At 41.9% G+C, this 11,682-nt stretch overlaps 1 protein-coding gene across 1 annotated transcript; it reads left to right on the forward strand.

The window, feature by feature from the left end:
- Positions 1-450: 450 nt before the first annotated feature.
- On the forward strand, positions 451-11,281 carry LOC143337126 (activin receptor type-1B-like). The gene is made up of 9 exons (XM_076757186.1): positions 451-642; positions 3,689-3,934; positions 5,543-5,809; positions 5,917-6,147; positions 6,262-6,429; positions 7,548-7,704; positions 7,832-7,956; positions 8,075-8,205; positions 8,648-11,281. Exons 1-9 carry the CDS (start codon positions 576-578, stop codon positions 8,771-8,773), a joined length of 1,518 nt encoding a protein of 505 aa, XP_076613301.1. The 5' UTR covers positions 451-575; the 3' UTR covers positions 8,774-11,281.
- The last annotated feature ends 401 nt before the right edge of the window (positions 11,282-11,682 follow it).

Raw genomic sequence — 11,682 nt, forward strand, 5'->3', positions numbered from 1 at the left:
GCAGTACAATCTTAAAGTAGCATAAATTGGAAATACTCAAGTGAAGTACAATCACCTTAGAATTGTACTCGGGTACAGCATTTGAGCAGATGTACTCAGTCATAGAGCAGTTAATACACCTGACATGTATGTGAAGCTGCAGGAGATGACAGATTAATGCACTGACAAAACATATTTTCAAAACAGGCTTTCCTCTGGTCCTCTAATAGGTTTGGAGATGATCTTAGGTCAATGAGAGCCTAATGAAAAGGAAACTGAGCTGGGATCTGTGGTTGACAAAAAGCCAATTGTGAGGGACCTTTGTGACCTGATATGTATGTTTGCATCTGTCCAAGCAGCCTGTCTACCATATCCAGGATTACAGCAGATCCTCATGATGTTGACCTGTAGGATACATAGATGGACAGACAGATAGACCTCTTTAATCCTCGCTCTCCTCTGGCTCTGCCTATGTGCTGCTGCCTGCTGGTGGAGCTTGTTAGTAAACTGTGCACTGACAGCCTGGTTAGCTGTCATCATCACGCCTCGCCAACTAACTAAATGTATTAATGCGATGAACCGGGAATTTATTGATCATGGCTAACCTACAGATTGCGTTAGCCGTCGTGGTTGTTCAGGCCGTCTTGTACAGAACCTGTGAAGGTGAGTAACTTGGTGTTTGTTTTGCTCTTAAGCTCAGCGCCGCTGACATCGTCACGGCGAGCCAATGTGGAGCTAGCTGTTAGCTAACGTTAGCTCGGTTAGCTAGCTTTAGCCGAACGACGGAGTGAATTGACTCGAATAAAGGAAACCAGGTCAGCCGTCATGTGTGTTGACCTCGGTGTTATTTAAATGGCTTTCGTGTAAATGTGACAAAACACGATATCTCACCGTCTTCCTGTCATTGTAGAGCTTGTTAGGCTCGTCTGAAACAGTGGTGGAAAGGTGTGTTCAGGTAGCATGAACTGTCAGCTCAGTGAATGATTCCGCTGTAAACAGAGCTCTGGAGCCGGACAGCTTTTTCTAATAGTCGGTATTTAAGTTACACTACTTAAAAAAAGGTGCTCCTGAAACATTTGTCTTATATCTTTAGCGTTTAATTACCTCTGCCCATCACAGGGATGTAGTCCACAGACGCTTGACATGAAGCTAGTTAGGTAATGATGCCATGAGGATGTTATTTGTCTGTATTTCTTCACTGTGCTCAAATGTTGATGTCATTTAGAGTTGAATGTACTCAAATTACTTGTAGGAAGACATTAGTAATGTGACTATTTGCAGCATCCAGTCACACATAAGGAGATTAAACTCTTTACATTGCTGTAAAGGGAGATAATGCATGTTAATGTCATGTGTAACACCAAGTTTCCTTGTGCCTGACAGTAGATTATTGCGCAGTTTATCATGATGTGGAGCCTGGTGAGTCTGGTTAATTATATGTGGGACAAGTGGACGATATTTATAACATCCTTATTTATCATCCATATTTCCTAGAAATTCAATCAAAAACCATTTGCTGATGAAATGAGCAGATGTGAATGTCCATCAAAAGAGCTTGTAAATGCAGTGATACCAGAAATAAGTAGGAGTTGCAACTCATGGTTATTTTTATTATCATTTATTATTCATTTTTCTCAGAAATTATCACAGAACTTCCCCAAATCATCACATGTGAGAAGCTGAGACCAGAAAAATCTTTGGTGCGTTTGCTGGAAGTATGATTGAAATGATTTGGTTGATTATCAGTAGCTGCTGATTCATTTTAACTTATTAATGAGATTATTTGATCAACAGACATTAAAGGGCGGAGAAACAAAGATATTAAAGGTGTAGTTGCCTCAGTATAAACAAAGTGATGTTGAGGAACATGGAAACTTCTTTCACCTTTCTTCTGTCATTTCAACCCGTGAAACACATCTTAACTATAACACTCATTCCTTCGCATCCCACATTATGATGCACACTGAGATATGTTGCTTTTGTTCCCATTAGTGTCTTCAAAAGTACAGAACATGTTATAAAACATGGTGTGGCAGTCCTGTTCTGGTTGAAAGCAGAAAAACTGAAGCAAAGAAGAGCCGGTGCTCAAGCAGCTGCCCATATGAACTGCCGTCTACCTTACAAGGAAACTTTTTTTCAATTGCGATTTGATTTGACCACTGAGATGTTTTGGTTTTTGTGGTCAACATTCAGAAAATATCTTTTTACTACTGTCTGTTTGGCATAGTTGAATTGCAGTGGTCAGTATCTTGGCTGTATTTCTGCGTAGTTTGAGGAATTCCATGCCCAATACATCATTTCTTCTTCTCTGAGGAGTCCTTTGTGGTTTTAAAACAATCAGCCCAATGTGGATTAGAGTTGTGACATTTACGGACATGGAAAGTCCGAAATGTCTGTCCCATTTCATGTTTAGTCAGCATTTATCTTCCTCATTTCTTCTCTGGTTGTTTGGTTTCTTGTATTTGACCACGAGCATCTGCGGAGTAGGTGTTGAGCATTGTGTGAGTCAGTGCCACAGAAGATGTTGTAACACATTAACTCTAAATTTCCCCTGTTTGACTTCGATGTCTCTGAAGCTGAACTTGCATGTGTGCTGGTTTCCTCACAAACACATCCAGCACAGGCTCTCTAGCGAGGTCATTTTCCACAGCGAATCCACTGGAGGCTTTTCCAAAATTACTGGAACGTCACATCATGTCTGTGTCTTAATAACGTTACTCAATTTCACAAAGGAAGTCTCAGTCTCTTGTTTGCCAGATGAGAGTCACAGCTGATTAGTTAATGTCTACTCCTACATACATGCCCTCACATAATCTCTCCACCCATCCTCCCAAAGCCCCTGACACCCGAACACACCACACCCCACCCCACTTCTGACACTTCCTCTGCTTCCTGACTTGACCAGTGCCATCCGTCATCTCTCTGTCTTTACCTCTCTAGTTTCTCTTGACAAGACATCACTCGTCTGAAAAACTTGCTCTAATACTTGAAATATTGCTGCAACTTTTCACTCTCTAACCTCATTAGGTGGCTGCCTCACACAGGCCTCCCACAAACCAAATTAATCTTTTCGCTGTCATCTTTGGTGACCAAAAAGTGAGGTGTCACATGCTAAAGACACCACAATAGAAGCTCATCACCGACAAAGTATTACTAGTAATTGTCCTCTTTGATTTGGGGCTTCATGTGTGTAAGTATAAAGCTCATGATGCACACTGTTACTGCTGGCTGTTGCTCTCTACTACGCTGGTTCTCAATCTCAGGGTCCCAACCCCCACTAGAGGTCGCCAAAGCTTCACAGGTTCCATCAGGACTTCTTGATTTCAAGGGGTGTAAGAAAATGTTTTTAAAAATGTACAGTAGTAGGCCTTAATCTCAGCCTTCCTTTCATTTCTGTAAAGAAATAGTTGTTTTTTAAGTTGATTTTTTTGGATAGAAACTTCAAAAAAACTCACAGGATAAGACCACAGTGACAACCTGAACACAAGCTATATCCACAGAGCCTTCACTCTGCTAAACGGCCTCATCCTGCATTAGAGAAGTACGCGGATAAGACAACCACAGAGCTAATAGAACAATGACCAAGTTTCAGGGAGAAGAAAACACTGAATTTGTCAAAAAATAAGATTATTTCAGTATTTCAGTATTCAGTATTTTTAATTCTCAAACTTTTAAATCTCACACCTTGTTTCTTCCTCTGCCTCTGCAGCTCTGTGGTGTAACTGCACTACTGCCCAGTGTGAGAAGACTGGCTCTCAGTGTGAGACCGACGGAGCCTGCATGGCCTCCACTTCCTTCATTGATGGCCAAGAGCAGCACATACGTACATGCATCACCCGGGACAAACTTGTGCCCCCAGGACAACCGTTCTACTGCCGCAGTGCAGAGGGCCTGCTCAACATCCACTGCTGCTACACTGACTACTGCAACAGCATTGACCTCCAAGTACCCTCAGGTGAGACCTGTAAAGTGTCACTGAGCATACTGTGTATGCTGAGTGACATTCACTGTTGATGTCACCGAGTGTTTGACCTTTAAGTTGTTTTTTTTAATTTTTGCATGATAGATATAAACACAAATCTATTGTGCAATAAATACGTTATCCAAAAAGAAGTCTTTACCTGGAGCACCATACATTTAACACCCTCTCCTAACATAAATTGAGTGAGCAAAACTCAGGGAAGAGCATGCAACAACTTGTTCCTGTGTACACTGTTCAATTACCGGGTCTGAGGAGGAGCTGTTGCACCTTATTAACTTAACCCATGAAAATGAATGAGTGGCCTAGTTATTACATGCATTCATACATTGTCTGTCATATTATTATATAAACATCTCAGTGCCTGTGAAGAGTTTCCTACCCACTGTTGTGACTCATGGTTCCTGAGAAGTGTTTCCTCTGGTGTTTGTACAGTGTCCTAAAATATGTGGAGAGAAGAGTGTCACTGTGGAGCTTTTGTTACAGGAAATTGCGGACAGTATCCGTCCCCAGCACGAACAGACAGCACAAGCTCATTTGAAGCTTTTAAGCAAAAAGCGGCACTGTAGAAGCCTGGCATAAACAAAGTGACTGATGATTGAACCCAACGTTGCTGTGATCGGGTTCCTCTGGCTCACTTAAACATAGACTGTCCATATCCTCATCAAAACTGTGAACTGTGCAACGCTGTATGGAGAAATGAGTGTAAAAAAAGTAGTTTTTCCTTCCTCAGTGAGCACATTTGATGATCTTGGAATGATTATGATTGCTGGAAAATTTACACCAGACCCAGCTCTTGGGATTTTAAACACAAATAACTTCAAGGACCCAGAAAATAACCCTTTTATCTAAATCAAGGGTGGAATTGAGGAGAAACTCAAAACTCAACAAGCAACACAAAGACAAAGCTCTCCTGAAAGTGTTCCTGGCCAAGACAGAGAGTAAAGGCCCGTTTGAAGCACTGCCATCTGTGTTTCATGCAGCACATTCACACAGGATAAACAAAGTTTATATTTTTCTCAAATTTATGGACATTTTTGGAGATGATGTTGAGGCTCTGTGTAACATCAGCGCTTCAGAAGCTGGGCGTGGTCTTCAGCAGCCACATTAATAACATAGTTGTTTTCCCACTTTGTGCGTGTGTCGCTGGCATAAACAGATAACCAGATGCTTTGTGTCTGTACTTCAATATGACAACCTTTTGTCATCTGTCATCACTCATTTTAATATAGCCAATGTCACACCACAGCTGTTGACTGTTGTTCGACAAATTATGAGCTGTGATCAGATTTCATACTTGTTCAGTTGTCTTTCAACAGAAAACAGATATTATATAAAAAAATCACCCCTGAATTGTAGAGATACTGATAAGCACAGGACTAATATTAAAACACGACCTCTATGTTTGGAGCTGTTTTTTTCGTCAATAGAAGTTAATGCAAAAGTCAAATAGTGACTCAGTTTTCTAATTAATAGCCAAAAGCTTGACACTGTCATCCCCCAGTGGTTCATATCAGGGAATCAGTCCTATGTCTGTGCTTAGAGTCAATGTTGCATTTTAATTATCTGCTTTTCTCTTTGCAGTTACAACTCAGTCAGGACTGGGGGGCGGCTACGGTCCAGGTGGGACATGGGGGCTGGTGGAACTAGTCGCTGTGATTGCAGGGCCGCTGTTCCTGCTGTGTCTGCTGCTGCTCATGGGCGTGTTCCTGTATCAGTACCACCAGAGGGCCTACAGCCACAGGCAAAGGCTAGAGGTGGAGGACCCCTCCTGTGACCATCTCTACCTGGCCAAAGACAGGACCCTGCAGGACCTCATATATGACCTCTCCACATCTGGTTCTGGCTCCGGTCAGTGCACAACATGATAGCATAGCTGCAGGCCAGCACTTGTGTTGCAGTTTACACTGAATAAAAGTGCTGATGGCTGTCCTCGGTTCCTTATCTTTTCTGAGCAGGTCTGCCTCTGTTTGTCCAGCGGACTGTGGCCAGAACAATTGTCCTCCAGGAGATTATTGGTAAAGGGCGTTTTGGGGAGGTGTGGCGAGGACGTTGGAGGGGCGGTGATGTGGCGGTGAAGATCTTCTCATCCAGAGAGGAACGCTCCTGGTTCCGTGAGGCTGAGATCTATCAGACTATCATGCTCCGCCATGAAAACATCCTGGGCTTTATAGCTGCTGACAACAAAGGTGCAAACCTATGATATCACAAGTGTAATTTACAACTTGTTTACTTTAGTTTTTCATGTCTGTAAGAATTCATCATTCTCATTTCTTTGGTATCTCTATGGCACATGGACCCAGACAATGGCACATGGACCCAGCTGTGGCTGGTGTCAGACTACCATGAGCACGGCTCTCTGTTTGACTACCTGAACCGCTACTCTGTCACTACTGAAGGAATGATCAAACTAGCGCTGTCAGCTGCCAGTGGCCTTGCACATCTGCACATGGAGATCCTAGGGACACAAGGTAGAGTTTGTATAAATGTGCATTTGTATGTAAGCATGCTTCAATGAATATGGTGGTCCATTTGGTGACAGTCCCACCTGGAAGATAAACCAGCTAACGTGCCATAGATTCCATTTGGCCTTTACTGTCATTAGTATGAGTTACAGGTGTTTCTTTCATTGTTCAAAGTCACAGACGTGACTCCTCAAATACCCCCAGGCCTGGGCGAGTCAAGTCTGCTCCCCACATTACTCTCATCTGTTGGTGCAGTAGCTACCGGTACTAAAATGCTTTTTTGAATCCTTTCCATCTAAAGTATAATGTCATTGATTTGTTAAATCTACACAGCTCCACACTCTTTAGTGGTACAGGTTTATCAGTAATACAGGAGTGTTTACCACGTGAAAATAACTGCCTTAATTGAGAAATATTTCTGTCAACACCTTTTTTCACCACCTATAGTGCTGGTTGTATAGATTAGCCTTATGAAATACATGATGTTTCCTCCCCCACCCACAGACTGACGCAAGGCCTCTCCTGTTGATGGCTGATCTTTGTCATCTATTGCAAAACTCTGATGTAACTGAACTGAGTCACGAAACAGAATATGTCACAACAGTGCTGTATTTAGAATTTGATTACATGTCACCCACAAAAAAAACAATTGTGCGGAAAATTAAGCCTTTTATTGTTGAAGGGGTGTCTGAATACTTAATAATTGCAAGATGACAGCTTACGCATTGAGAAAAGATAAATACAAGGAAAATCCACTGTGGTGAAATTGCACTCACATGTCCTTAGATGAATGTTTTTTCTTTTTTTTTTGTATGGCAAAGGGGAATTGTTGCTGTCCTCTGTTCTCCTCATGTTTGACTATTGTTATGGTCAGTCGAGCATCAGACAGTATTTATTGTTAAAAATTAAAGTAGATAATAATTAACATCAACTGAAAACCTTTATGCATTATCTGCTGAATCATCTGCTTCACTACCCGTCATGGAAAATTAAAGTGCCGTTTTCTATTTTTACCAAGCCAACTGATTCCCAAAAAGGAAACTTGTGTCGCAAAAACATGTTGAAAACAAATTTAGAGAGAAGAATTCATGTAATGTCCGTCATGCGCATTTATGCTTCTGTAGGAAAGCCAGGCATCGCCCACAGAGACCTGAAGTCCAAGAACATCCTCGTGAAGAAGAACTGCACCTGTGCCATCGCTGACCTGGGCCTGGCCGTCCGTCACGACTCTGCCACAGACACTATCGACATCGCGCCCAATCAGAGGGTGGGCACCAAGAGGTCTGTGTCCACATACGCACCTGCAGCTGCTGACCGTCCTTTCTCACAGATATCTCTGACAGCTTTCCCAGAAAAACCTCGAATTCTGTGCAGCGTTATGAAGTGGAATTGTTTTTCCGTCTCACAGGTACATGGCTCCAGAGGTTCTGGATGAGACGATCAACATGAGACACTTTGACTCATTCAAATGTGCTGATATCTATGCTTTGGGGCTGGTCTACTGGGAGATTGCACGTCGCTGTAATAGTGGAGGTCAGACTCATTTGTTTTCGCTCTGGATATTCAGCCTCTGTTGTTTGTTTTTCTTAATCAGTGTTAGCAACCGAGATCGCAGCACTGATCCGACCTCGATGTTGTCCTGTGTTATCAGGTATCCATGAAGAGTACCAGCTGCCCTACTATGACCTGGTACCTTCCGACCCTTCCATAGAGGAGATGAGAAAGCTGGTGTGTGACCAAAAGCTACGGCCCAACATCCCAAATTGGTGGCAGAGCTACGAGGTATGAAATGATTAAAACTAAACTTTTCTTACTGTTTAAGAGCTGCACATACTCCAAAAGGGTAATACCAGTTTCATATAACATGGGTCTTATTTTTGAAGTTTTTGTCATGAATCTATCATCATTACATTTTAAATCACTTGCTGGGATCTAGGAGCAGTGTGAAATCACTAAAAAGTCCAAGGAGTTTATTTACAACTACTGGATTTTTTTATATTCTGTCCAGTACGTATCTTGATCACAACAAATTGAAGCAATCCTCATCAACAATACTAATGTTTAAATGATTTGCTTATGCAGAAAAATCATATCTAGTTTGTTTGTTTTGTCTTTTTCAATGCTCCAATATTGATACCAAATACAGAATTGGTTGGGCTATATTCACAACCCATCAGCTTGTCTGATTGCTCATGTTTCTTCTCCCCCCCACCCCCCATTCCAGGCCTTGCGGGTTATGGGCAAAATCATGAGGGAGTGTTGGTATGCTAATGGAGCTGCCCGCTTGACAGCCCTGCGCATTAAAAAGACCCTGTCCCAGCTCAGCATTCAAGAGGACATTAAAGTCTGAGCGTGGTCAGCAGAGCACTGAGCAGGACCCGACTCCAGACTGTAGGACGCTGAGAAGAAAGGAGCCGGGCCTCCTCCAAAGAACGCACAAAGTAAGAGAATTAAACGGAGAGTCGCACTTTGTAAAATATTACTACATAGACACTCCTGCCAGTTTTGAAGCCACTTGATTTGTGACAACCCCTACCTCGCTTACCCAGCCAAACTACCAAGAACACCTTTCCTGTCTTGTCCTCAGCTACTGCTGCCCTACCTGAACCTTTTTGTTCAAGGATCCTTGGATTTCCTATGTTGTATGCAATCGATAATAGGATATGTAATTAACCAGTTAACATTTTTGAGAATCAGTTACTGATATTTCAACACAGTCTCTTTGATCACAGTTGCTTAATAGGTAACAAACAACATTTGCTCTTTTTCTCTGGGTTAGGAGTGTTTTTAACTGATTTTTACTTATTCTGTTATTTAAACTACTAGATCTCGTTGTTAATCTATGGGTGTCTGTGAGGTTATTTCTCTGTGCCACCTACAGCACGCAGGCACATCACAAACGGCTCAGAAATCCTTCAAAGACAATAATCCGTCTGGTTCTGCTACAGCTGTGTGCTTTAGTTGTCTGCTGATTACCATGTTAGCATGTACAAAGCAGTTGAGACAGACTGTGTAAATGCAGCCCATTTACTTTCATCAAGGTGTTTTAAGACTTCAAAGTCACTGGAGCATAAGGGCAACTTGCCAAACATGATTTAGCCTTTGGACCACTTGCCTGGAGCCCTTCACATGAGCTGTTGTAAAGCTCAGGTTTTCCTTATGCTGACTAATCAAGAAGGGTTTTCTTTTCTTTCTTTTTTTTTGCCTGAACCATCAGAACCACCTTCAGCAAAATGCGCATCTAGGAATTATTAAACAGAAATGTATTTCACTTGGACGGAGGCTTAAATGTGTTGTAGAGCAACAGCTGCCAGTGACTTGACACTGTATGTCTCGACCTTGATGGACCTTGTTAGCTGACACACTCGCTGGCTTCAGATTGGGACACTCCTGACAAAACCACATTTATCTCCACGCTACATGTTGTATATTGAAATGTTAGTATCCCAGTCTGAGTGCAGTCACTGTCTGTTGATAAATCCATACAACATTCCCTGAGAGTGAACGCTGCCCCAGTCCCTCAGATAAGCCCGTATACACAACATTCAGATAAACCTCCGTCTTTCACACTGGACCATAAATACGGGGCAGGAATGTTTTATTTTTAATTCCTTTTAAAAACTTGTTTTTTATATTATCAAAGCATGTCCAATGTTCCTTTCCCCTCAGGGCCCATTCTCCCTGACCAAGTAGAACTACTGCACATGAACTAGCTTTTTAAGATGATACTTGTGTATATATGACAGTTCAATTTTGTTTTATGTTGATGCTTACTTCATGTTTTAGGTGGTTGGATCTTTTTACAGGGTTTTTTGGTTGGTGGGAAGAAAATCTAAGACTTCTGTGCTAATCTACTTCCTGACCTCTGAGGTAACATTACTGTATGTGTCAGACACACTGCTTGTGCCGACTTTCTACTATGGCCCTCTGTTACTGCGGAGCAGTATTTGATTTTCAGTCTGTTTCCCCTCACGGCCCCTTTTGTTCGCCATACAATACCTCCTCAATGTGCAAACTGTATGTGGATTGGTTCCTCCCAGCTAACTTTGTCAGAAATCACTGTCTACATTGTTTATGTTTTCAGGAAATAGTTGCACTTTTGTCTTTAGCTGTGTGCAGATTCAACAGGTACTGTGTGTTTATAGTCGTTCCCATGTTATTTATATTTGTATGCGTGAGTCCCTATGAAAGCCTGAAAGGCCACATGTGCACTACTACTGACCTCACAGCATTTAAACCAAATTGTTCTCAGAATCATCTCTGGTCCCGGCCTCTGGTGTTTATTTAGGATCCCACCACTGAAAATGAGAATGTTTATACGAGTCATGCCAATCAGTTGCTGTACACTCCGTCTCCCTGGAAGCTGTAAAGAGAGTCTCTGACTTTTCTCCAGGAGAAGAAATGTTGAAACGAAATACTACTGAAACGTCTCAATGCTGTCTCACAGATGTGTTAGACCAATACTTTTTATTTAAAAGCACTTGCTTGCTGCACTGTATTGTTTGTCTTACGGGATGTTTGTAAGAACAAATAGACTGCACTTGATGCTGTTGATTTCGGGCTGGAAAGACTGGGAAGCTGTAATGTTTGATAGATGGTTGAGTGTCAACCATATTTATACACTAAAGGGGTGTGTTTGTTAAATTGTACCTGCCTTACGATGTACAAAATGCGTAGTGTTTTCAAGGTTTTTAACACCTTGCTCCAAGTAAGGAAATGAGGTATTACTCTACGGGTTGTGGTAACTCCCAGGTCTTTGTCTGGTCATGCAAAGAGAAACTGCATCCATGTAAAAACTCCTTCAGGACTTCAATCATGTAACTTCTAATGTAGAGTAATAAATGCAATTGTTTTCCTATGTGGTGTCTGTTTCTTTTACTTCCTTTCATCTTCTGCCTTTCTACCTGGTGAACACAGTGGAGCATTTAGCAGCTTCAGAGCCAGATATTTCCCTCATGAGTACTGGAGGAGACCAAAAACAGAGACAAAAGGATTTACATTCATCAGGTGGACACAGATGAAAGCTAATGTTGCTTCATATGTGTTGTATGTGTTTGCTTACATCTTCACCATTATCAACATTACAGGTGATGTCAGTGTCATGTTTACAGCTCATTTCTACCGTCCCAACGTGGCCTAAATAATCCATTCATGCAGGTTTAATTTAGCCACACTTAATGTCACCATGGAAGTCACTGTATCATCAATGCTACTCAGTTACATCTTTAGACAAACTTTGTGATACACAAGACGTTTGCC

The sequence above is a fragment of the Chaetodon auriga genome, chromosome 2 (genome assembly GCF_051107435.1).
Source record: "Chaetodon auriga isolate fChaAug3 chromosome 2, fChaAug3.hap1, whole genome shotgun sequence".
NCBI classification, from domain to species: Eukaryota; Metazoa; Chordata; class Actinopteri; order Chaetodontiformes; family Chaetodontidae; genus Chaetodon; species Chaetodon auriga.

Coding starts and splice junctions, on each gene's coding strand:
- LOC143337126 (XM_076757186.1), top strand. CDS start 576: ATGGCTAACCTACAGATTGCGTTAGCCGTCGTGGTTGTTCAGGCCGTC. Junction 5,810..5,916: donor CACATCTGGTTCTGGCTCCG/GTCAGTGCACAA, acceptor TTTTCTGAGCAG/GTCTGCCTCTGTTTGTCCAG. Junction 7,705..7,831: donor CAGAGGGTGGGCACCAAGAG/GTCTGTGTCCAC, acceptor TCCGTCTCACAG/GTACATGGCTCCAGAGGTTC.